The sequence below is a fragment of the Ascaphus truei genome, chromosome 15 (genome assembly GCF_040206685.1).
Source record: "Ascaphus truei isolate aAscTru1 chromosome 15, aAscTru1.hap1, whole genome shotgun sequence".
Taxonomy (NCBI): domain Eukaryota; kingdom Metazoa; phylum Chordata; class Amphibia; order Anura; family Ascaphidae; genus Ascaphus; species Ascaphus truei.
This window is the reverse complement of record NC_134497.1, coordinates 52,724,241-52,750,939: the sequence shown is the minus strand read 5'-3', so window position 1 is coordinate 52,750,939 and position 26,699 is coordinate 52,724,241. Positions and strand designations below refer to the sequence as shown.

The window sequence follows — 26,699 nt, the reverse complement described above, 5'->3', positions numbered from 1 at the left end:
AGGGAGGGTTGCGTGAAAGCCAGGGAGGGGGGGGGTTGCGTGAAAGGCAGGGAGGGGGGTGGTTGCGTGAAAGGCAGGGAGCGGGGGGTTGCGTGAAAGGCAAGAAGGGGGGGTTAGCGTGAAAGGCTGGGAGGGGGTGGTTGCGTGAAAGGCAGGGAGGGGGGGGTTGCGTGAAAGGCAAGAAGGTGGGGTGGTTGCGTGAAAGGCAAGGAGGGAGGGGGTTGCGTGAAAGGCAGGGAGGGAGGGGGTTGCGTGAAAGGCAGGGAGGAGGGGGGTTGTGTGAAAGGCAGGGAGGGGGGGTTGCGTGAAAAGCAGGGAGGGGGGGTTGGATGAAAGGCAGGGAGGGAGGGGGGTTTGCGTGAAAGCCAGGGAGGAGGGGTTGCGTGAAAGTCAGGGAGGGGTGGGGGGTTGCGAGATAGGCAGGGAGGGGGGGTGGTTGCGTGAAAGGCAAGGAGGGAGGGGGGTTGCGTGAAAGGCAAGAAGGGGGGTTGCGTGAAAGGCAGGGAGGAGGGGGGTTGCGTGAAAGGCAGGGAGGGGGGTTGCGTGAAAGGCAGGGGGGGGGGGTTGGGTGAAAAGCAGGGAGGGGGGGGGTTGCGTGAAAGCCAAGGAGGGGGGCGTGAAAGCCTTTTACGTGAAAGGCAGGGAGGGGGGATGGTTGCGTGAAAGGCAGGGAGGGGGGGTTACGTGAAAGGCAAGAAGGGGGGTGGTTGCGTGAAAGGCAGGGGGGGGTGTTGCGTGAAAGGCAGGGAGGGGGGGGTGGTTGCATGAAAGCCAGGGAGGGGGGGGGTTGCGTGAAAGCCAGGGGGGGGTTGCGTGAAAGGCAAGGAGGGGGGTGGTTGCATGAAAGGAAGGGAGGGGGCGGGGGTTGCGTGAAAGGCAAGAAGGGAGGAGGGGGTTGCGTGAAAGGCAAGAAGGGGGGGTTTGCGTGAAAGGCAGGGATCCCTCACCCTGCGTTTCCTCACCTGGCAGCCTGCCGCGCTCCTCCTCGGGATGCCACTGGGTCTCTCCCCCCTCCTGGCCTCCTCCGGCTCCCGGTGGCATAGAGGAGGTAGTGCGCGGCCCCACCTCCCTGCTGCCCTCCTCCTCCACCTCGTGCTCCTCGGCGGTGTCCGTTCTCGGGGATGGTGAGCCGGGGTAGTGGCGTGGGGGGGGTAGCGGCGGTGGGGGGGGGGGTATAGCGACGTGTGGGGGGGGTAGCGGCGTGTGGGGGGGTAGCGGTGTGGGGGAGGTAGCGGCATGTGGGGGGGGGGTGGTAGCGGCGTGTGGGGGGGTTGGTAGCGGCGTGTGTGGGGGTGGTAGCGGCGTGTGTGGGGGGTGGTAGAGGCGTGTGGGGGGGGGGTGTAGCGGCGTGTGGGGGGGGGTGTAGCGGCATGTGGGAGGGGGGGTAGCGGCCTGTGGGGGGTGGTAGCGGCATTTGGGGGGTGAGCCGAAGAGAGTGTGCTCTGGGGGTTGGGGGGAAGTGGGAGAGTGCCGGGGAGCGGGCTCGCGGCGGAGGCGCACACATCTTGCTGCAGGGAGAGGCGCAGAGAGCTGGAGGAGCGATCTTGGGGATGGGGAGCGTGCTTTGGCGGGGGGGCCAAGAGCCCACCCCCCTCGGAGCTGTGGGGGGGCTGAAGCCGTCGGCAGTGAATGCGGCCATTGCGCAGTGGGTGTTAAGTAGCGGAGCGGCAGTGAAGGGTGGGAAGTAGCGGAGGTGAAGGGCGGTAAGTAGCGGAGCAGTGTTGAGGGGGAAAGTGGGGGTGTTGGGCGGGTAAGTGGGGGTGCTGGAGCGGTGGTGTGTCCGTGAAGTCGCCCATTGCAATAAAATGTACAGTATGTGAAGCGGTAAGGCAGGTGCGCGGGGGAAGGCGGACATTTTGTGGAGGGTGATATTTGCATTATGAGAAGTGAGTAGCTGGAAATATTGTGAAGGCAAAATTTGTTTTTATTAGGTGAAGGGCCAAATGTGGAAATGTGTGGAACTTGAAGGTGCCAATAACATTAACAGTATGTGAAGTGGGCAAATCTGTGTGCGTAGGTGGCGGAAGGCATAGTAGGTGAAGGCGGGCGGCCATTTTGTAAAGGTTGAAAATTGTATTAGGTGAAGTGCATATGTGGAAATATTGTGAAGGCAAAATGTGCTTATTAAAGGTGGGATATTTTTTATTGCAGCCTTTATGTGGAAATGTATGTAAGGTGAAGGTGGCAATAAAATGTACAGTTTGTGAAGCGGGAAGGCAGGTGCGTGGGAAGGCGGACATTTTGTGGAGGGTGAAGGCGATTTTTTTAAATTAAAGATGGAGAGTGCAGGCAGAGGGAGTGTGTGTGCGGAGCTATGCGGGAAGGCAGCTGCGCGGCGGAGTGAAGGGAGAGTGCAGCCAGACGGAGTGTGGAGCAGGCAGGAAGGTAAAATATTATACAGGGGTGATAGTGTCAGGTGTGAGTGTGTAGACAGGGGTGACAGTGTGAGATGGATTAAATTTACCAAGTACTCCGCAGGGGTCAAGTCTCATATGATGTTCTCTGGGTGTATGGTGTGTCAGTGTGAGTGTGTGACAGTGAAGTAGGTGTGTGTCAGTGATGTCAGTGTACCTTTTGGCCAATGAGAGTCGTGTGGGAGGCTGACTATGGGCGGGCGGACACAGGGACAAATGTCTGTGTATGTGTATGTGTGTGTCACAGTGGAGCGTACCTCTTGGCCAATGACAGTCGGGGGGGGGGGGGAGGGGCGGGCGGACCCACGGACCAATCAGATTCACCACATCTACTAACAATCTCACACTTTTCAGTTATATAGATATAGATATACACAGTATAGCAAATGGAAATATTATTTCACTGTGTCACCTTTTGCTTCAAAACTATACACATGGAGCCCATTTATATATATATATATATATATACACACACACAAACATATATACACATGTAACACAGTTCCCCCCCGCCCCCAATTGCAGATAGGGACCATGTGTGGGGAATCTACATGTATTACCAGGTGTGGTGCAATACTTGTCAGGCTCACAGGAGGCCTGAGCCTCCGCCGATGGGAATCTGGGGTGTATCCTGGAACGATACTCACAGCACCTCCACCTGTGCAGGATTCTAGAGTGTAGAATAACCCCTGACACAGGACCCACATACAGTAACCACATACACCAGGTTATGGTTAAACAGTTTACTATATGCAGAACATAACAATAACAAGAGTGTCACTATATAATACTAGGCCTCACAAGGCCATAAACCCACACCATATACCCAAGAGTTCCAAAAGTCCCCCTCCCACCCAAGTGTAAGACAGCGCTGCCCAGCTGAGATGAGGGTTGGTGCACTTGGTGTATAATACCTGCTGGGTGTGTCCACACCCGGACGCGCAGATGAGCTGGATTTGAGATCCCTTGATCCAGAAGGGTGATCCGCCTCTGCGTGGGGTGGTGTTCCGCCGGATGTTTCAACCATGAAGATAGACTCTTATCTGGAGTGGTGGTCTGATCCCAGACATAATTATCAGAGCTGCGCAGCAGATGAGCTGTGTCCCTGAACTTAGCAAATAACTAAAGGGGCAGGGTCCCTACCTAAGGGCCTGTCCCTGTAGCAACCACAATCTATGGTGTTGAGTCGGGGCATAGCTGGGGCCTAGGGGGATACCTGGCCAAGTGCAGGGGATACTGCTCCCTGCACATGCAACCTCCCCTATCCTTGTCTCAGCTCCGACTGACTTGTAAGCCCTGAGCGCGCCAAATGTATCTCTCTCTGCAGGAGAATCGGTAAGCCCTATTGGCTGTAATTCAACAGGTGATAGGGATCATAGGGCAGTCCCCAGAGGCTTCTGGGTAATGTAGTCCCCACGGGACCTCTTTGCTATTGGGGCCGTGTGTGCCTACTCTACTGTTCATGCGCAACTCTAATGGCCACCGCTGCTTGCAACTGCGCATGCGCGAACTGGGGATGTCCCACCTCTGCCCATCCGCGCTCCCTATAATGGCCGCCGTGTAGGGTTGCCAGGTGGCTTGTCCAATAATACTGGACACAATGGTGAAGGGTGCGACACACGCGAGAATCGTTGGTGGGGAAGAATGTTATTTATAAATGACCTGACTGTTATGTCATTTTTTTCTAAATTTCACTCCAAGTATTCACCATTTTGCACCAATTTATATTCTATTTCGTAAAAAATCTGGGGAGGAGTCTTAGGAGGGAGCGCCCTTCCAAGGATTTTTTTTACTAAATAGAATATGAAATAGTGCAAATTGATGCAAATTGGTGCATGCTTGGAGTGAAATTTACAACAAATTACGTAAAGGTCAGATCATTTATAAATAACTGACCTGCAGTCATACTGTACATGGCGAGCAATACTAATCTTAATGCTCCTCACACAAATTCCAAGATTGTTGCACCTCTCCTCATCCTCTCTCTCTCTCTCTCTCACTCCCCTGTCCTCTCACCCTCCTACCCCGCTTGTCCTCTCACCCCCTCCCTTCACAGATAGACAGACACACAAGATAGATAGACAGACACACACTGAGACACGCACACAGGCAGGACACTTAGACACGCACACAGGCAGGACACTGAGACACGCACACAGGCAGGACACTGAGACACACACACACACACACACACACACACACACACACTGAGACACACACACACACCTCTCTGCTGCATGCTTTTCCTCCGCTCTGTGGTCCCACCCCCCACGCTCCTGCCACCTCCTGATTGGCTGAATTATACAGCAGCAACCAATCAGAAGCTGCCCAGACCCCTAGCAGCAGCAGCCCTGCTCTATCCCATGTCTGGTATTATCTCTCATATTTTACCGGACAGGGGAACCAAATACCGGCCTATCCGGTTCAATACCTGATACCTGGCAACCCTAGCGCCGTTGACTGCTCTGCGCATGCGTGAGCATCCTAAACATGGCGGTGCCCTGCAACGGGAGCCGCCGACCAGCCGGTCGCCACCTGCATCTCCCCGCAGCAGTGGAGGTAACGGAGGGGCAAGCAGGATACCGGAGCACATGAGGGGACCAGGGCTACACACATATACACATACATACGTGCAGGCACGCCAAATGTAATATTGAATATTTATTGATTCGACGTTTCGGTTCCCATTGCTCTTGAGAAAGATTGCACAGGGGACCGAAATGTCAAATCAATAAATATTCAATTCAATAAATATTCAAAATTACATTTGGAGAGGCTGCACTTACTGTACACTGTGTGTGTACACACACACACACCACACACACACACACACACACACACACACACACACACACACACACACACACACACACACACACACACACACACACACACACACACACACACACACACACACACACACACACACACACACACACACACACACACACACACACACACCCCTCCGTGCCCTCTCACACAGTGGTGATCATTTGATGATAGATATCTATGTTGCTAAGTGGGAGTGCATCTCTAATCCCGCACCCTCCGTTGCTATGGGCACATCTCCAAGGCATTGCCTTCCCCGTTACCGTGCCGCGCATGCGCACCGAAGCCAGCTCTGAGACAGCAGCCTGTCGCGGGCCAGTTTAAAAGGCAGCGTCAGGGAGTGAGGATGCAGGGGCCGCGCGGCTCGCAGGAGGGCCCGGCAGTCTGACCCTGCTCTCAGCGCATCTTTGCAGCATGCACAGGGGCGGGGGGCTGCTGGTGACGGAGGAGGATAGCAGGGGGGAGCAGAGGACATTGGGGTGCACGGAGGAGACAGACAAGTTGCTGCACAGAGGAAGGGGGTGAGATGCATTTAAGTCTATACATACATATAAATTCATGTTTTTACACACACAACATACGTGGATGTTACACACAAACACACACACACACACTTTGTTTTATATATATATATATATATATATATATATATATATATATATATATATATATTGGTAGGTATATTGTACATGTACCCCCAGTATACACACACACCCATATATTTATATATACATGCATATATACTCATTTATAAATATACATGACATACTGTATGACATGTATATAAAAAAAAAAATATATATATATATATATATAATTACATATACATGTACACATATAATATAGATCTAGATTTCCAGCTGATACAAGTTCATTTCTGACCCTGTTTTACCTTTATTGGGTAAAATCATCTGTGTTCCACCAACCCAAAGAAACAATCATTTATTTAAATAGATTAAACACAGTCTATGTGAAGGTTGGAGCTGCAAAATATTTTTATTTTATTTCACAAAAGTCATTATTATTATTATTATTATTATTATTATTATTATTATTATTATTATTATTATTATTATTATCACATTTTGTCACTGGGAGTGCTTGTTTTATTTTCTGCTCTACATCTGTTTTGTATTTAATTAAACGTACAATAAATGCAGTCGTACAGTGACACATAAACCCAATGTGTTGGAAAGATGTTTGATGACAAACCTATGGGATTTTATCAAACTTTTCCCCAGTTCTGCACATTATAAGAACAGCGTCGCGTGTTTTTAAGAAACGAGGGGGGGGGGGGGTGGGGGTGGTGTTAAATTAATTTCCATTGTGACATCACCTTGCAACTGTTTCCTTTCCAGAACAAAACTACAGACGTTTTCCTAAGTGACTGTCCTCCTATGCTCCAGGTGACACGAAGACATGAAGATGATCTGTTCGTTGAGCTCGTTGGAGCAATCTACCTGTTATTGGATCTGAACGTCTCCTGAGTGGATGTCCAGGTGGATGTTCCGCTCCAGAATCTCGCTAGTCCTACAAAAGATGAAGAAGCAGAACATAAGGACCCTGTCCCTCATCCTTTGCATGTTTTCTTATCTCCTGGTGGGCGCTGCTGTTTTTGATGCTCTGGAGTCGGAGTCCGAAACCTCCAGGAAAAGGATTTTAGAGCAGAAAAGGACGGATCTTAAAAGGAGGTACGGTTTTTCCGATGAGGACTACCGAGAGATCGAGCGAGTGGTTTTGCAGTCTGAGCCCCACCGTGCGGGAAAGCAGTGGAAATTTGCTGGCTCGTTCTATTTCGCTATCACCGTTATTACTACTATCGGTAAGTAAGTGTAGATGCATTCGCTTGCCGTGAAATGCGTTGGTGGCCCCTCTGGCTGTAAGGGAGTTAATATATATATATATATATTTATATATATATATAATTATTTATTTATTTGGTGAATTTGAACTGCGTTGGCTTTACTTCCCGGTTTAGTTAGCTGTGTTTTTCCTCCAATTTTGGGAATTCAATATGGCTGCCACATCTCGTGGGACCTGCGGCCCAAAAGGAAGCCGCAATGTCATCTATTGTGGCTTCCTGTTTTATGAGAGATTAAGTGTCCAGGGAGAACACGGTAACTAAACCCGTAACTACAGCGTCTCAAAAACGGTGGGGGGTGTGTGGGGGAGGAAGGAGGTTTCCTGGAGCTAAAAAAATAACAGCTCAGCTGACCCAGGGGTGGCAACTCCAGTCCTCAAGGTCCACCAACAGGTCAGGTTTTCAGGATATCCCTGCTTCAGCACAGGTAGTACAGTCTTTGACTGAGCGACTGATTGAGCCACCTGTGCTGAAGCAGGGATATCCTGAAAACCTGACCTGTTGGTGGCCCTTGAGGACTGGAGTTTTCAACCCCTGAGCTAACCCTTGGTTTGACGTTCTGATGAATTACTTGTTTGGGAGGGAGAAATTAAACCCTTACATAATAAGCATGCTGAAATGTATAATAATACAGAGTATCTCTATATACTTTCTGCTTGTAAAAAAAAGTATTTCACGTGAGACAGAAAATAATCTGTCAAAGTAGCTCATCAAATTGATTTGCACTGGATTACATCTCTTTATGTGCTTTGATTTTGGAACAGAAACACAGAATTTGGCACCTTCGTGTGTGCGTGTGTGCATCAGGTACCGGTAACTCCTATCACTAATCTCTAAATTGCAAGCTTGCATACAGTACCATTGTAACACACTGTAGTAAATTAGGCTGAAAAAAGACACGTCCATCAAGAGCAACCCTTGGGAAAAATATATTCCGTCCTGATTCCAGTAATGGCAATCAGATTTCTCCCTGGATCAACATACTTACTGTGGCCCAGATCCATCTATTCATGGGAGAAAAGGTATGCTAAGGTGTTTTCAAATGAATAAATGACAATTGTAAAAAAAATAAAAACTTAGTTGCAAACCAGATTTTTTAGGAGCCAAATTTTTTTGGGGATTTGCTCTGTGTCACTGACACACCCTAACACACACAAACTCCTCCCCTTCCAATGCCACAGATCAGCTCCCATTGGCTGCACTGGCAAATTAGACATAGGGAAGTTGACAGTCTCAAAACTCTCATCCCATTCCCTTTGTGCCTCACTCCCCCTTCGCACTAGCAAAGTATGATGGGGGTGTTGTTGCCGAACGGCGCGGTGACAAACTGGTCAATCGGCACTGCACCTAGGTGCTAGGTATATATTTAAAGGCGAGGAACGGCCTTTTCCATCGTTCCTCTTTTGCTGTGTGGAGAGTTCGGAGGCTAGTGACAGGGCTATAATCTATACATAGGGGGATTATGTATCAATTTCCTAGAATTTGCAACATGACACGGAAAACATTTATTGTTCCTTACGCTTGCAGCTGCGTCAGGAACATGTTGCCCTTTTGCAAGTGGTGACAAAACGCAGGCGTCTGGGAATCGGGACAGAAAAGGGGGTACATGAGAGGGAACGAAAGACCTTAATGCTGATATATGTGCAGTTGTATTTTTTATTTGGATTATTGTTGGGTTTTTTTAGCTGTGGAAGACTCATTTTGCCTGGCTAGGTCCAGAGTAACGGAGATAAAGGGTAACCCAAGATGTAGAAATGGATGCCTACCATCATAGAGCTCCAATCACTGAAAAATGTTTACCCTTTACGTGCCGGAAGTTGCGGCCGCGCCCGACTGCCAGCGGACTTCTGAGAATTGCAGGGGAGCCTGGTTCAACTCCTGGTGTCGGCTCCTTGTGACCTTGAGCAAGTCACTTTATCTTCCTGTGCCTCAGGCACCAAAAACATAGATTGTAAGCTCCACGGGGCAGGGACTATGCCTGCTAAATGTCTGTAAAGCGCTATGTAAAACTAGCAGCACTATATAAGAACAAACTATTATTATAATTGCGGCCACGTGATGGCTACGGTAGCGATCACATGGCCGCCACCACCCCTAATAAAATAATTTAAGTGGAGTGCCCACTTCTGTTTTTATCACTGTGTGCCTGATAATCCCCATAAAAACTAGCCAAACCCTAATGACACACCATGGACTATCTAGGTTAATTGGCCATTTAGCCGCGCCCCCGTTTCACCACCAGGACATTTGGCCGGCAGCACACTTTGCAGCCGCAGGTAATGTATCTCCTAATCCTACCCTAAAAACCTTAACCCATTATCCTAAAAACCTTAACCTTAAACCCCTTACCTTAGCCTCTAATCCTAGCGCTAATCTCCTACCTCAGGGCCGGAATGGCTGCGGCCAGCTGTCCCTTGGCGGTTGAACGGGAGTGGCTAAAAGTCCCTTTCCGTACCAGGGACGTCATTGAGGCACTGTGAAGCGTATCACACTCCGGAGCCATAAAAGCGCATGGCATTGGTGTGTATTCGGAATGTTCCATCGGGTGTTCGTATCACGTTATTACTCCCAGCTTCTCCTGTTACTTCACCATCACTTACCACATTGATCGGAGATGCAAACAGGGCAAAATGCAATGGGGCATTGATGCTAAGAGATGCATGTTCACATGGCCTCTGTGAGCATTCATTCACGGGAACATGTGATTTTGTTTTAGATTACTGCATGGGCTGAGAGACTAAGCAATTTGAGCTTTGACCTTTTCTTAGAATCCTTAACATCAAGAATACCCCAAAATTGTCGTCAATTCCATGGGACAAGAGAATACATTTTCCATGCAGATGATAACATTAGTTAACCAAGCGGTGTGCAAACTGGGGAGCGTGCCCCCCCTGCTTTATTGGGGGGGGGGCGCGGGCCGCGCGGCAGTTACATAGGCCCCGCGCTAAGAGCGTGAGGCCTCTGTAAATGTACTTACCAGCTTCTTATCCATGCGTCTCCATGGCAACGCGGCGTCAAATGACGCCTGTTACAATGGTGACGTGACGTCACATGACCCCGCAGGGTCATTTGACGCATCATTAGAGGCGAGGGGGGGCGCGACCGAGGATGCAGCAGGTAAGGGGGTGCGCAGGGAGTTTGCGCTCCGCTGAGTTAACATTGTATTCTAATGACAAACAATTACCCAGAATCCCTGGCTGCAGTGGAAGCATTGTTTGCTAAGTGATAATGGGGAAGGCAGGGGTGCAGACATGTCTGAGACATGCAAATGTGTGTATTTTTAGTTGCAAAATTCATATACTGGACAAATCTATTAAAGTACTGAAGTAGTGTTTCTTTCCCCCTCCCCCCCTCTAGGTGGGAAGCTGTGGGTCTCCAGAGCTGAACCCCATTCATTTTAGCTTCGGGGACCCCCTACGCCGAGATACTTACCTCTGTAGTGGGTGCCGGGAACAGCTCCGCGGGTTTAGAGCTCCAGCGTCATGTGGGCCAATAGAAAGCCGCCAGGGATAACATCACAGCTTCCTATTGGCCTGCGTGACACTGAGCTTTAAAGCTGCTATTTCGGTAGCCCCATAGAACCCAGCCAGGGCAGCTACTGACACCCCCTACGGAGGGAAGTATCTCTGGAAGCAGGGGGTCCCTGAAGCAGGAATTAACACAGTTCAGCCCCAGAGACCCCCTGCTCCAATACTGTAACTGTTGAAAAAAAAAAAAAAAATTCAATAGAAAAGCTGGATTGCTGCTATGGATCTATGTTGAAGTGGATAAGAAGCGAATTTGCATACCATTACTCAGAGTCCCTGGCTGCAGTATAAGGCACTGTATGCTGTGTAAGTATGGGCTGAGGCTGATTTGGGGACCCGTTTGAGACATGAAAATGTGTCCAAGTGTTCTTCATGATTTTCAGCTTCCACAAGCAGGGCCCTCATTATCTTTGTATCTCTTTGTTCTTGTTTGGTATGCCATTCTGTCCCCGTATTGTACCTCCGTATGTATGTATGTACGGTATATCTTTATTTATATTGCGCCATCCAGGTACATAGCGCTTTACAGCAGTAATACAAGTGACATAATATAACACATAGTTGAAATAAGAGCTTCAGACATGAGTAACAATAGGAAAGTGACTCCCTGCCCCGAAGAGATTACAATATAAGTGTTAAGTAGGGAGAATGCACAGAGACAGTAGGAGGGTGTTCTGGTAAGTGAGTTTGCAAGGAGCCAATGGAATATGTTGGTGCTTTTATCAATAAACATCAATACCTATTTTATTTTGAAACACAGAATTTGACGGCAGATAAGGCCTTGGCCATGTTTGGCGCTTGCTGGCGGAAGCGTTCTGACACGCGCTCCCGCTCAGCACTGAGCCCCTACAGCCGCAATTAGAGCTGCTTTAGTAGGGGCTCACCTGCGCTTCTGCGCGCTTGCGGAAGCGCAGGTCTTAGGGGAATTTAAAATTCCCCCGCTTGCCGGCGAGACAGGCCGGTCACGTGAGAGGGCGAACCAGCTCTGTGACGTCACTGGCCCGCCCCCGGCCAGTGACGCGCCCGCCCCCTGACGGTCTGTCCCCCTTCAGCCCCGATCCATGTCTCCTGTGTGTGTGCATGTGTGCGTGTGCATGTGCGTGTGTGTATGCATGTGTGTGTGTATGCGTGTATGTGTATGCATGTGTGTGTGTGTATGCATGTGTATGTGCGTGCGCGCGCGTGCTTGCGTGAATATATTTATCAAAGTTGCACAATGTTAATAAATAATTTATTCTCACAACATGTCTTTTTTTTTTTACATTTTTTTTTAAATTATATAATATACACACACACACACACAGGTTCCCCAGTGACACACAAACATACAGACCACTTCAAAGTGACACACACACACAGTGATACCCGAATCCCAAGCGCTTGCTGTCTCCTCTGTCAGGACAGCAAAAAGCTCCTGGTAGAGCGAGCAGCAGCAGCAAGCGAGAGCGAGCAGCAGTAGCACCTAAGCGCTTACTATGTCCCAGGCCTAAAGAACCATTTGGTCCACCCTCTCTTCCTATCTGTTATAAAACCTTTGAGCCTATAGTATTTGATCCATGTCTTTCTTTTATATTTAGGATAGCCTCAAAATTATATACCAAACCTTTTTTTATTCCTTTACAGTATTCTCTATCACAGAGGTGCGCAAACTTTCTGCGCGGTGCCCCCCTGCCTGCTCTCCCCCCCAGTCGCGCTGCCCCTTACCTTTAATCCGGTGTCAAATGATGCAGCGTGGTCATGTGATGGGCGTCAAATGACGCCGCGGGGTCATGAGAAGATACGTCGCAAGACCCCGCAGCATCATCCAACGTCGCATTGCCATGGCGACACGTTGCCCGAAGCCAGCTGAATTCAGGTAAGTGAGTTACAGAGGCCTCACGCTGAAGAGCACGGGGGCCTGTGTAACCTCTGTGGCCCCCACCCCATCTAGTGCCCCCAGTTTGCGCACCCCGGCTCTATCACATACTGTGGGTGGCTATTCTACGAATCCACCACCCTTTCTATGTCGGAGTACTTCCTCCTATTTCCCCAGAGCCTCCCACCCGCCGGCTTCAGAGCACGACCTCTTGTTCTAACACTTCTCTTTTCTCTAAAACCCTTGATATATTTGAAAGTTTAGGAACATATCCCAATTATCTTTGTCTCCTCCAAGCTGTACATGTTTAAGTCCCTTGGTCTTTCCTGGTCTGTATATACTGTAAAGCAATCTGTGTGGTAGAAGATTTTAGTGGCATTCATTTGGAGCCAAATTTTTCTCCAGCACGGAGAAGACGGCTTCACAGCATATTGAAAAAGGGCCTTTGTTATGAGCCAGGCTGCATAACTGATGGAATGCAGAGTCATGCTGAAATAAAGTTACATCTATAAACTATATTTCATTTGGGATGTAAGTAATAACTGTCATCATCATCTTTTGGAAAGTTGTCTGTTTGCTGTATTTGGACACCTCCTGAAGATATTATAACCACATTTTTCATGATGGTGTCTGAGATTAAGGAGCAGGTGTTCGTCTGTGATTGGACACTGGATATATTCTATTTTTAATGCTTTGAGCTATTACAATTTCTCTAAGGATGTCAGTCACTGAGTGTTCTACCTGGTAGTGTATGTATCTGGCTTGTGACATCATAATGCAGATAGCCTGATGGCAGATAAGGAGAGTCAGATAGCTATAAAGTTTACACAGAAAGCAGACAAAAGAAAGAGGAAGTCAGTGTGTGAGAAGCAAGTAACAATGCTGGAGAAGGAGAGTGAGAGATGTTTATGTGTGATGGTGCTCGAATCCGATCAGGAAGTGGACCTGCAGGGCTGAGGTAGGGATGCCAATTAACCGACCAGAGCCCAGGGACAGAGTCCTGTTAGAGTATCCGTAGTCGGTAAGCAGGCAAGGGTCAGGGTAGGCGGCAGTGGTGCAGAATCCAGGTGACAGGCAAAAGGTCAGGGCAGCAAAAGGTCAGGGCAAGCTGAAGGCAGCGAGGTCGGGGTCACTGTCCGAGGTCAGCAACAGGGATCCCAAATGAACAGGCTAGCCACCAGAACAATGAAGCCACAGGGATAAGCTAGCCTCAGGGACAGGCACGCCACAGGGAAGGCTCAGGAAAAGGGATGGCTCACGAACAAGGAAGGCTCAGCAACTAGAACTCAAGGTGGCCAAGCACACAGGGAAGGCTCACGAACAAGGAAGGCTCAGGCAGGAGCTGGAAGTCACTGGCTGCAAGTTAAGCCCTTGAACAGGTTCAGCCAATAACAAAGTTCAGGAGGAGGCTTGCCAGCAACGAAGATGTCCACAGCAGCCAGGTAAGGGGAGGTTCCAGCCAAAGACTGGACCGGAACCCTTACAGTAGGGGTAAGAGGAGGAGGAGGGGAGAGGTTGGTTTCTTAGAATTCCATAGCAATGCCTAGTACTTTCAGCTAACAGTCTACAGTTGCTGGTCCCCATCTGGATATGGGATTGTACACTGTAGAACAGAGGTTTTCAACTTTTTTTTGTTAATCCCCAGAATTCAATTGTGAAATTCTGGGGAAACCCAACCCTTTCCCCCCTCTCCCTCCCCCCTCACACTCAATCTCCCGCACACCTTCTCCCTTACGCTCTCTCGTGTATATATATATATATATATATATATATATATATATATATATATATATACATATATATATATATATACATACACACACACACCCTTGTGTCAGTGTGCTGCGTGCCACAGTGTGTCAGTGTGCGTGTATAGCCACCCCTCCCCCATTCCTCCCTGTCGCTCAACAAAACATTAACTTCTAAAAATATATATGTTTGTCCACTCCTGCTATTGAAAATGAATTATATTTGTGTTTCTATATACTGCATCGGAGATGGGAAAAATTCTGGGCGCCTGCAGTTTCTGTGCTGACTGACCTGTCAGCGCCACAACCTGCAAGAGTGCACTAAGGTATCCTTTACTAGCGCAAAGCATCATTGGGCACTGGTGCTGCCCGGAGCAGTGACCAACAGATCAGTCAGCACTTGCGCCGCTAAGCTAAATCCAGCAGAGGGAGCGCTGCATAGTATGACCAGGAGGATGGGGGAGGGATGAGTGTGTGTGTCTGTGTGAGTGTGTATGTCAAACTCTGGCTCCTTAGAATTCCGGCTTGCTGCTACATTTTGTATATTTTTGTGCACCCCTGAATACGTACTGAAAATAATACAAAATTAAAGGTGGAAAAAAATGGAGGTGTTGCATATCTGCGTTCACTTGATTCCATCTCCAAAAGATGTTTAAGCGAGTCTGAACATTTTTATTGGTACTTATTTTTGATTTATTTTTTAAAGTCCCATTACAAATATAGAACGTGGCATCTTATTATAGGCAGGCCGGTTTCCTCTACAAAGACTCACACGACATGATTATATTGCAATGTTGTTTAATTATAGCATGTATTACTTATATTAGTAGATGAAAGAAATAGTTTTTCATGCCTTCCAGAGGAGGATAAGTTTTAATACTCGTTATAACTACCTAGAAAATTATATGTAAGAAATATGACAGGAAATTGCAAGCAAAATGATAAAGTATCGGCGTGAACAAGAGAGCCAAAACCACAATGTGCAGATTTATAAGATACTTCAGTTATTAAAAATACAAGGTACAGCATGAGAAAATATGCAGAAGGCTACCAATAAACTTGTGTGCATTGGATAAAGTATCCCTTAAAGGAGCACATGCTCTGCCCCCCCCCCTCCTAGATGGGAATAAGGGGGTCTCCGGAGCTGAACTGCGTTAATTTCAGCTCTGGGGACCCCCTCCTCCCTGAGATACAGACAACTTAGGAAGTACCAGTAGCAGCTCCATAGGAGGAAATGGCCACTGTCACGTGAGCCAATGGGAAGCCGCTAGGGATGACATCGCAGCTTTCTGTCTGCCCGGATGACTCATTATGATAGCCCCAACTAGCCCAGCCGGAGCTGTTGGATCCATAGAATGTGGCAGTTCACCCGGGTGAACCTCAACATTTTTGATCTCTGTCCATGTTTCAGAATTAAGGGGCAGGTGTCATGCCTAAAGTTGACCCAATTGAGAGCCCTATGGTATGTCTATGGACATTTACCATTCCAAATAAACATTCATTTTATTTTGCATAATTAAGCAAGTTAGCAAAAGGGAGAAAAAAACCCTCAAAATAAGCCCCAAAAGGCAAGAGGTATAGGGGATAAGCATGCATGGAACCAAGATGGCGACGCAGTGAATGAGGAAGGGAGGGGGCAGGAATGTGGAAAACAATAAATAAACACATTAAGTAATCAAAAACGCCTAGACAAGTAAACCCACACACAAACCGTGCACACACCTGTACTGCTGGACAAATAAAATAAAAGAAACCCGAGCCCAGTGCTGGATGGCCAGCTGAACTCCCCGCCAGGTGTAGGAACAGACGTGTGGTAGCAGACGCAAGAGACATGGCATAGCAGTCCTACAAAAGTATAAGGGCACTGTGTGCCTCGGTAACCGCAATACTGGCTGTGTGTGAGCAGATTTAAAGATGGCGCCATCACGCCCCCAGACGTCACCATCATGACGTCATCGAAATCCCCGATGCACATTTTGCGTGACGTAAGCATGCTTCATCAGGGGGGGGAGGAGGATTATCGGCCTACGGGCATTGGGATGGATAGTCTCCCTCTCCCATGCTACGGATATGGGTTTCCGCAATTTGCGGGTTTTCCACTAGTTGTGACTCAGCTGCCATAAGGGGCGATATACTTCCTGTAAAGTAGGCTCCTGTCTGAGCCTTTGTGTGTAAAAAAAATACATATACATATTATATATATAATGTGCATATATGTATATATATATATATATGTATATATGTGATTTAAAATCATATCTCCTATTTCCGGTGTCTCTATATCTATACGCTTCCACATCTGCCCTGCTATAGACATATAGACCATCATCCAAGTCTCCTATATTTTGTTTTATTAAAAGCAGGCAGATACTTCTGAAAAAAGTTACAAGGTTGATCCGGATGAACAGGACTGTCACACAAAGAGCATAGCTCTTGCCAGTGTATCTGGACATTTGTTGGACTTTATTTTCCAAAGTGCTGGTCTGTATTAGTGCTTTCTCTGTATGTTTCCTGAGTTTGTTCAGTCAGTGTCATCAGGCTGCCTACCTCACACATACAGTTATGTCCGGAAATAATTGGACACTGATACAAGTTTTGTTATTTCGGCTGTGTTCCAAAATAAATTCAAGTCACAGTTAAATAATGAATATGAGCTTAAAGTGCTGTCTATCAGCTTTAATTTGAGGGTATTCACATCCAAATTGGAGGAAGGGTTTAGGAATGACATCTCTTTAATATATAGCCACCTTTTTTTCAAGGGACCAAAAGTAATTGGACAATTGACTCAAAAGCTTTTTCATGGACAGGTGTGGGCTATTCCTTTGTTATTTCATCATCAATTAAGCAGGTAAAAGGTCTGGAGTTGATTCCAGGTGTGGCATTCACATTTGGAAGCTGTTGCTGTGAACCAACAACATGCGGTCAAAGGAGCTCTCAATGCAAGTGAAACAGGGCATCCTTAGGCTGCAAATAAAAAGAAAAGCCATCAGAGAGATAGCAGGAACATTAGGAGTGGCCAAATCAACAGTTTGGTACATTCTGAGAAAAATAAAAAAAAAGAACGTACTGGTGAGCTCTGCAACACAAAAAGGCCTGGACGTCCACGGAAGACAGCACTGGTGGCTGATCGTAGGATCCTTTCCATGGTAAAGAAAAACCCCTTCACAACATCCAGCCAAATGAACACTCTCCAGGAGGTAGGCATATCATTATCCAAGTCTACCATAAAGAGAAGACTTCACGAGAGAAAATACAGAGGGTTTACCACAAGGTGCAAACCATTCATAAGCCTGAAGAATAGAAAGGCCAGATTAGACTTTGCCAAACAATATCTAAAAAAGCCAGCCCAGTTCTGGAACAACATTCTTTGGACAGATGAAACTAAGATCAACCTGTACCAGAATGATGGGAAGAAAAAAGTATGGAGAAGGCTTGGAACAGCTCATGATCCGAAGCATACCACATCATCTGTAAAACACGGTGGAGGCAGTGTGATGGCATGGGCATGCATGGCTTACAATGGCACTGGGTTACTAGTGTTTATTGATGATGTGACAGAAGACAGAAGCAGCCGGATGAATTCTGAAGTGTATAGGGATATATTGTCTGCTCAGATTCAGCCAAATTCAGCGAAGTTGATTGGACGGCGCTTCACGTTACAGATGGACAATGACTCAAAACATACTGCGAAAGCAACCCAGGAGTTTAAGGCAAAGAAGTGGAATATTCTGCAATGGCCGAGTCAATCACCTGATCTCAACCTGATCGAGCATGCATTTCCCTTGCTGAAGACAAAACTGAAGACAAAGGCAGGAAGACCCAAGAACAAACAACAACTGAAGACAGCTGCAGTAAAGGCCTGGCAAAGCCTCACAAAGGAGGAAACCCAGCGTTTGGTGATGTCCACGCGTTCCAGACTTCAAGCAGTCATTGCCTGCAAATGATTCCCGACAAAGTATTAAAAATGAACATTTTATTTATGATTGTGTTAATTTGTCCAATTACATTTGAGCCCCTGAAATAAGGGGACTGTGTATGAAAATGGTTGCAATTCCTAAACGTTTCATACAATATTTTTCTTCAACCCCTTGAATTAAAGCTGAAAGTCTGCACTTCTATTGCATCTCGGTTGTTTCATTTCAAATCCATTGTGGTGGCGTACAGAGCCAAAATTATGAAAATTGTGTCAGTGTCTAATTATTTCCGGACCTAACTGTATATGTGAGTTTCTTTGTACTCTTGTTTTAGATTAATTTATTTAAATTAATTTTCATCACATTGAGTATGCACATATATTTTATGCATTATATTTAAGCGCTTTTTCCAGCACTTTTTCTTCATTTTTCAGGCAGCTATTTCTACATTGGCTGCAGTCCATTTGGCCACTGAAAGTATTGTGTGTTGCTAGTGTGCATGACAACTACCTTCCTTGCAGATATTTTGCTTTGATTTAATTACCTGGGTCTAGGAATTGTTATCACCAAATTTGAACTAGAAGGTGATACATTTTCATAGTCCACACACACACACACCTTATTTGTTGTTCTGTTACACTATACTTCCTATTCTGTCTAGAGTGGGGTTACCTATACCCACTATATCTATCTATTGTGTGACCATATGTCTAAAATAACATCTAGATTGATTATATTTCCCATATATTGCCACAGACACATTAGATTCATCAATTAGGTCTGGGCCGCCACGCTGTGGAGGATTTTAATATTGCATCACTGTATATGTCATTTTTATTGTTTATGGTAAAATATTTGTTGTGATTAAAATTTTATTGTTTTCATTTTTATGAACCAGTGTGGATCTCCTCAGGAGATCCTGGGTCATGTGCATCACTACATGTTTCCCACTTTTAGACCCTTATAGTTCCCCCACTCATATGGTCTTTTTCCCAATACTCCTCAGAGAGTCAACTAATAGGATTCTTTTTGACCATCATTGGGTCTTATTTGTTAATATATTTTCCCTAAGAAATTATTTATTTTACAAATGTGACCAATCATAATGAAAGATCAAGATGAAAAAAAACCGGAACAAATCCTTCAGAGCCTTTCTATGGAAGAACAAAAAACCTAGAATAAGCATGGCACAATTACAACATAAAAGAAACTGGGGGTATAAACCTGCCCCCACTGAGATATGCAGGAAATAGACTAGAAAAAAAAGACTAAGCTCAGAGAGACGAAAACTGTGGCTATATACAGTACATCCCAAGATCATAAACAATGAAAGCGGGGCACTGACCGGGATAAGTGGAGAGTAGGCAGTGCTATACTGAGAGGTAATGAAGGGGTGGAGGTGGGGTAAATCCATGAAAACCAGACCTTATGCGATGGTGAAGGGAGCTATAATCTCTGTAGCTTAAATGTATAAACCTGTGTCTCTGTGTAAATGTCCGGTGTGGAATAACTCTATTACTCACAATCAATCACCGTTCCCTTCTCCTCGACAGCTGTCTGATGTACCCAGGATAGGGTGATCCGTGTCCCATTGTGGCATCTCTCCAAATGAAAAAAAAATAAAAATGTAGTGCAGGAACAAGAGATCAGTGACACAGCCATGCAGAACTCACCAGTGGTAGGTAAATTTAAATGTTTTATTAAACTACATAAAATGATACAAAAATCGACAAACAAAAATAGAAGCGTAGATTCTATTTTTGTTTGTTAATTTTGTATCATTTTATGTAGTTTAATAAATTGTTTTTAATTTTACCAACCTCTGGTGAGTTCTGCATCAATCATGGATGACTGCGTCACTGATCTCTTGTTCCTGCTCTGAGATATGCAGGAGACTGGATAAACCAACCACACAAATTAATTCACAAACCATGCAATGGACCAACAACTAAGGCCAGGCATAAATCTAGCATGTCACGGGAGACTAGCACGTTTAACATGTTTTACCTTCATGGATCATTCATTAGACAAAACGAGGTAGTGGAATAAAATGAGGTTTATTCGGATTAAACCCGCAGACACAAAATACAGAAAGAATACACACTTCCTTGGAGTCTGGGGGTGAAAACTAGCCTCAAATAGGTGCAGGGCGCCTGCTTCGGAAGGCCTACCCTGCCTGGGACCTCGTCTTGGGCAATGTGGTACTCTTTTCGGAGAGTCCGCACAACCGTGATGTTCTATTTTCAGAACTTGGTCCTCGCTTCTGACTTAGTCTCACCTAGGTAGGCTTTTCCAGCTCCAAAAATGAAGCCAGTTGCTCTGCTATTCGCAACAGAGCAACTTTGAAAAGCCCGCCAGCGCCTAACCGACTCAAGTCACAAGATGGTCTGATTCTCTGATCGGCCCGTCCCCTTACATAGACCTCGATGTTCTTAGTCAACATGGAGAAAGGGCTGGCGACCAATCAGAGCACAGATCCTGACGTGACCAGCCAATCGGAATGGGGGCTCATCTGCAGGTGTACGTCAGAGGAGGGGGCGTGCCAAGCCGGCTAGAAAAGCCGGCGTGAGTGGGAAATATGAATTGGCCAATGCGAATCGCGCCTACAAGCAGCGGCTTCCCCCAGCCAACCCATTGCCACCTGCTGGGCAGGCTCCACCAGGTCTGGCAGTCCAAGAGGTGCCCCAGCGGTGTGCCCTTGTTCTCCAGACCTGGTACTCCGCCCTTTCCTGCTCACTAAACTGTTCTCTCACCTCCTAACATCCCATCTCCCCTTTGATCTCCGATGTCTGTCTATGCAGACATCCTGGCACCTATGTAGATGCCCAGGCTGACTACATAGACATTAATTCATATAAAGTAAAACACATTTCACACTTGCTAATCCAGTCCGGGGATATGCTGAATAAACATCCTAGTGGTGAGTCGCTACTATGTTTCTAAGGGGAGATATTGCCAGGTCAATATGCATACGTGTACCTGCAGACCCTGTCTGCTCGTCGGGTACTTTTACCGGTGAACCGGTAACCTTGGTCCCCGACTCCGTGTGCATATTCTGAACACAGTTTGACCTAAATATCCCCCTTAACTCATGCACAGAAAATCCCCGATTTAATGCATGCCTGGAAATGTGAAAACAGAAATATAGCTTTTAATACACAGATGCATTTGATAATTACACAAATACACTGTCTCCGGCTTATGGTGCTACTTAGCTACTGGGGACACACAGTTTTTAGGGGTAACCAGTCGGGCTTCACCTTTATTTATGAAGACTGGGTACCCCCACCGACACATAGCATACTTATTACATATGCCCAATGAGGTCCAAGTAAACATTAAAAAAAAACGCTATTGTTCAGCACATATAAAAGCATGGTACAGAGCTCGCAAAGCACTACAAAGAGACGAATCAGTGCACCTACCATTCACCAAAAAACAACAGTTTCAAGAAGGGAGGGTGAACTACCAATTTGTGACCTCAGAGGAGAAGGGAATTCTTAAGCTAGACGACACAATCTACTCATTTCAAGAACTAAAAGAAAAATATAGACTACCAAACTCACATTTGTTTGCCTACCTCCAGGCCAGGCATTTTACACTAGAGATAATCAATAATGTACTAACAAGTGAAAAGGACAATCAGCTCGACGCTCTCCTCCTTATGGCAAGATATTGGAATACAGTACGTCAATCTCAAACATATACCAGTGTTTGGGGAAAACAGCAATGTGATAGCAATACACTGGGAATAGGAATCTGGCTAGCAGACGGACCAAACTTAAACATGGAAATTATTATGGGACAATTTGAAAAATTACTCAAACTTCTACAGTATAATAGGAAATGCATGATGGCATCTTACATAGAATACACACTACTCCAAAATTTAGATTCAACGCAAAAGTTGCCCCCGACAGCAAATGTACAAAATTTGCAGCCCCAGAGGCAGATCATTCACACTGCCTATGAAAATGCCCTACAACCCAACAATTTGTCTCAAATTGAAAAGTACAGTTAGGAATCACTAGACATACTGTAGCCATACCTATAAATCCAGAATATGCGCTCTTTAATCTCATATTAAGAATCCAAGAAAATGTCCAATACACAACATGATTTGCAACACACACACACTTTGTATTGTATGTCTTGTATTGCATGTCTTTATGTAGCGCCAAACGTGTACTCAGCGCTTCAAAGAATACAGTACAGGGAATTATAATAATACAATAAGTGCAGCAAAATCAGACAATAGGAAAGGAAATCCCTGCCCGAAGAGCTTACAATCTAAGATGTTTGATGGGGAATTTACAGAGACAGCAGGTGAGGGAGTAAGTGCTGTTGATGGCAGTGCTTGGCCACAATGGGTGGTAGGAGTGACTGAGTGTGGGACAGTAACCATGAGTGCAGGCTATTGGGATGCTTGATTTGTGGGTCAAGTTTTAAGGTTAGGCAGTATTAAAATGAGAGGGTTAACACAATTTACAGGAGAAGAGATGGCAGGGAGGGTGGGTGAAATCAGGTGTGTATGTCTGGCTTCAGGCTTAGGGGAGATCCCCAGGAGCAGGAAGGAGTAGATAGACAGTGTGAATAGAGGATTTGTGTGGGTGTTTTTTTATTGAGGGGTAAAGAAGTTGTTGGGAGAGAGGTGTGTAAATAATGGTGCAGTGGGGAGTGAAGAAGTTGGAGAGAACAGAGACGTTCACAAAGGAATGAGGAAACAGGAAACAGAAAAAGCAGTAGGGAGGGCATGGTGAGATACAGGAGGGGAGACTTCCAGGTACTGGAGGATAGGAAGAGTACAAAGAATCACAGCTTTTAGAAAGTTAAGTTCTCACAGTTACAAAGTTGTTGTGCAGAGTCCTGATCTTCCTCAAATCTTCACCTACCATTTCAACTCCAAATTTAACTCTGCCATACACTTTAGATGTGACACTTAAGATGGGTCTCACAGCCAAAAAAAAGCTAGGAATCCCCCAATAAGGATATAAACTAGGCAACAGAATCTAACATACCCAAAACTCCAAACTGAACCTAGCTATAGGAACTCAAGAGCAGCTAAACGAGCGATAACACAGACAAGACAAAAGGAACACGAGGAGAGCACGACATCCAATTGTTATGATTGTGCTCACCACAAACCGGGACCCGACCGCGGGGCTGAGGTGGGGTTATATAATCCCCGACCTTAGTCCGCACAGACTGATCCAGAGTGCGCAGTTCGTAGTCGTACATAGCAGGGTCAGGATTGGAGAAGGCAGGATCGTCGTTGTTCAAGCAGGAGTTCGGCAACAGGTAGTCAGGAGTTCCCCGCTTCAGCTTAGGAGCGTGAGCGCGGAATTGGCCTCTGCGCGAGGAGCGGGCTCGGCCCATGACGCCGGTCTCAGCAGGGGGAGACAGCAGACTGGCCGAAGTACACCGCGGGGCAGCGTCGGGAAACCAACGCTTCAGCACAAAAGTCCAAGGCAGGCCTCTGCATGGAGATTAGCAGCAGGCCTCAGGAAACGAAGGGTAACCACTGCTAGGGGAGAATGCAGCAGGTACCAGTGTTGGCTATACAACGCTTCAGCACAGGAGACAGGAACAGGCCTCTGGATGGTCAGTAACTAGAGATGAGAACAAGAGAGGTTAGTACACAAGGAGACAAGTCTGGGCGGCTTGTGGCAGAGACAGTAACATCCAGAGAAGGATTATTCTCGGCTCTGATTCAGAGCCAAAGCCCAACATATAAAGGGCGGAGATCCAATCACAGGGGAAGGGTGTGTGAGCATTGGGCAGGAACTGCAATGAGAGGCAGCACATGTGCCATTGATTGCCAGAGGAAGCTTTTTGTAACTGCAGAGGTCTGCAAGGTTCTAATCAAAGCCAGGAGCGGATTCCTTACACCAATTCAGAAGTATAAAGCAAAAACCACAGAGGAAATCACCATACAAGCTCACGGAGACAAAAAAACAGACAAACACTCTGGCCCATTGTGACAGGGTGAATGAACGTCACCAGCCATATGCCTGGCAAACCTATGTTTAGGCTTGCAGTGCAGCAGTGACGAGGTTAAGTTTGAGTTGAGAAGGGCTGCTTAATTAGTCTGACCCCAGCTGCTTAATCAAGGTGTTTTAAAACCCCCAAGCTGTACACACATGCAGGCTAGCTGGTCAGGAGACAGGACTGAAATACTGAAGAGATTATTGCTATAAGGTCTGTTTTCAAAGTACATATGTGATGAACTGTCTGTGTCCTACATGCTGAAGAGAAGCTGCCTTGTTTTCTATGCTGAAGAGAAAAACTATTTTGTTTATGTCTGCTGAAGAGAAGCTATTTTGTTTTGTGTGCTGTATGTTTTAAGGCTCAATAAATAAGCCTTATCAAGAGACCCCACGTGTGTGGTTGCATGTACGCTGCAACACCCATGATAAAGCTTAATATGAGAGTAGAACGGCTGTATTTGGCTACAGGACAGAGCACAACATAGCCTAAATGACAAGTGACTTGTTGTGTGGTTGAGGGGACATGGACGGGAGTGTCAGCGGTTGACAAAATGCAATCAAGATGTTATATTATGTTTAAAAAAACAAAGTCTACAAATGTGGAACTTGCAAAAATGTGAGCAAAGTAATGAAGACGCAAATAGATTCAAATGTTTATATGCAGACAAAATGGGAAAAATGTCAAAGAAAGGTATGTACAAATGTGTAAGTGTAACGCTGCTGACTGCAAGAGAGGATACGAACCTGCAGGGCAGAGGTATGAAGTAGTACACCGACCTTATCTGCGGCCTGGGATGCAGGGGTAGTCAAGTCCAATTCCGGCGTCGTGGCAGGCAGGGGTGGTCAGGTCCAGGCAGATGTCAAGCACAAGCCGGTAATCACAGAGCCAAAGACAAAGCTCAAGCAGAACAAGGTACAGGCATACCCCGGTTTAAGAACACTCACTTTAAGTACACTCGCGAGTAAGGACATATTGCCCAATAGGCAAACGGCAGCTCACACATGCGCCTGTCAGCACGTCCTGAAAAGCAATATCAGCTCCCTACCTGTACCGAAGCTGTGCGCAAGCGGGGAGACTATAGAGCCTGTTACAAATGCGTTATTTACATCAGTTATGCACGTATATGACGATTGCAGTACAGTACATGCATTGATAAGTGGAAAAAAGGTAGTGCTTCACTTTAAGTACATTTTTGCTTTACATACACGCTCCGGTCCCATTGTGTACGTTAATGCGGGGTATGCCTGTACAGAGTACTTTGCACAAGCACTCACAGGCAGCAACTGCCTGCTATTTTAAGGCCAGAAGCAGCTTCTGGCAATGGGGGCCAGAGAGAGGCTGACTTCCTGTCAAGAAGTGAAAAGCAGGAATTGCCAGGAAGCAAGATGGTCACGGTAGCTTCAGTGAGGGTGAGAGGTCATGTCCTGTCGGCAGCCATCTTATTTATCCAGACAGATCCCTTATAGTAATTTTTCCACAAAAAAATTATCAGAGGAATATTCATCTTAACAGTAGTGATTATGTCACTATCCAAGAGATTGTTTATGAATTCCAACTAACCATTTTTCTTGATCTGTTTAAATAATGGAGTAACATTTGACTTAAGGTTAAGATTGTTATAATAGTCATAGGTGTTGAATTGAGATTTCAGACCAAAATCAGAAATCTACCAGGTCTATCTGTTTTAGAATTTCAACTAGACAACTGTAAATTTTTATTGAACTAGAAAACCTGTATTTTATATCGCGTTGTGAGATGAGCGAGTAAACCTAATTGAACAAAGATTCATAACCCGGCATGAAACACAGGGAAAACAACATTTGAAACATCATCAATTCGTAGATTTTTTCATCAAATTGTCCTAGTTTGGGGGCATGGACAAAACTCCAAACGAGCAGGATGTGGGACAGGAAAGCTCTGTCCCAAAGGATCAAGAAGAGGGGGGAAATATGGCAAAAAAGGCCAAATATATACCCCTACAAATATAAACTTACTGTAGGTGGGGGAAGACCCTCTTTATGCATAGTGGGACCCGATTCGGCAGAAATTATGACAGGCTGCAGCCCACAACCAAAAATCTAGGTTGCCCATATGCATTGCCGAGAATTCAAGATGGCGGCCAGGTGCAGAAAATATTAATAAATAATACAAGAACTAAAACCTAAAAGCATGGCGATTTGGTGAAGGGCATTGACCTGTAGAAGAGGTAAGTAATGTGGCCTGTCTACTGACCGCTGGGGGGATCCCGGGGAGCAGGGACTCGAGGCCTTTGCAAGAAGGACAGACCTCTTTCCTTGGAGCGCATCTGCGGTGTCATTGAGGCAGCAAATCCGGCTCCCTCTGGCTGGGTTGAATCTCTGGCTGGATCCGGAGAGTGCTGTGATTTTCCCCCCAGGCAGAAGAGATCACCCGTAAGCGTAGGAGTGGGGGGACTCGAGTGGAGGTCCGGCTCATCCTGGTCCTGCGGCAAGGTAGCCGCCTCGGGCCTGTAGTGTGGTGAGACCCTGGGAGTAGTCCCAAGTGGCCGTTTGGTTCCCCAACCCTGCCATGGTGCCATCGGGCT

At 46.4% G+C, this 26,699-nt stretch overlaps 1 protein-coding gene and 1 long non-coding RNA gene across 2 annotated transcripts in view; one reads left to right on the top strand and one right to left on the bottom strand.

Moving 5' to 3' along the window:
• Nucleotides 1-5,502, bottom strand: part of LOC142467002 (uncharacterized) — a 65,570-nt gene extending 60,068 nt beyond the window's left edge. Inside the window, exon 1 of the long non-coding RNA XR_012788303.1 lies at nucleotides 3,329-5,502. This is a non-coding gene — a long non-coding RNA (uncharacterized LOC142467002). The remainder of the gene's footprint in view (nucleotides 1-3,328) is intronic.
• Nucleotides 5,503-5,599: 97 nt separating this feature from the next.
• Nucleotides 5,600-26,699, top strand: part of LOC142467001 (potassium channel subfamily K member 9-like) — a 107,103-nt gene continuing 86,003 nt past the window's right edge. The window contains exons 1-2 of the mRNA XM_075572632.1: nucleotides 5,600-5,764; nucleotides 6,602-7,065. Of these exons, the coding sequence (XP_075428747.1) occupies nucleotides 6,735-7,065 (331 nt within the window). The 5' untranslated portion in view covers nucleotides 5,600-5,764; nucleotides 6,602-6,734. The remainder of the gene's footprint in view (nucleotides 5,765-6,601; nucleotides 7,066-26,699) is intronic.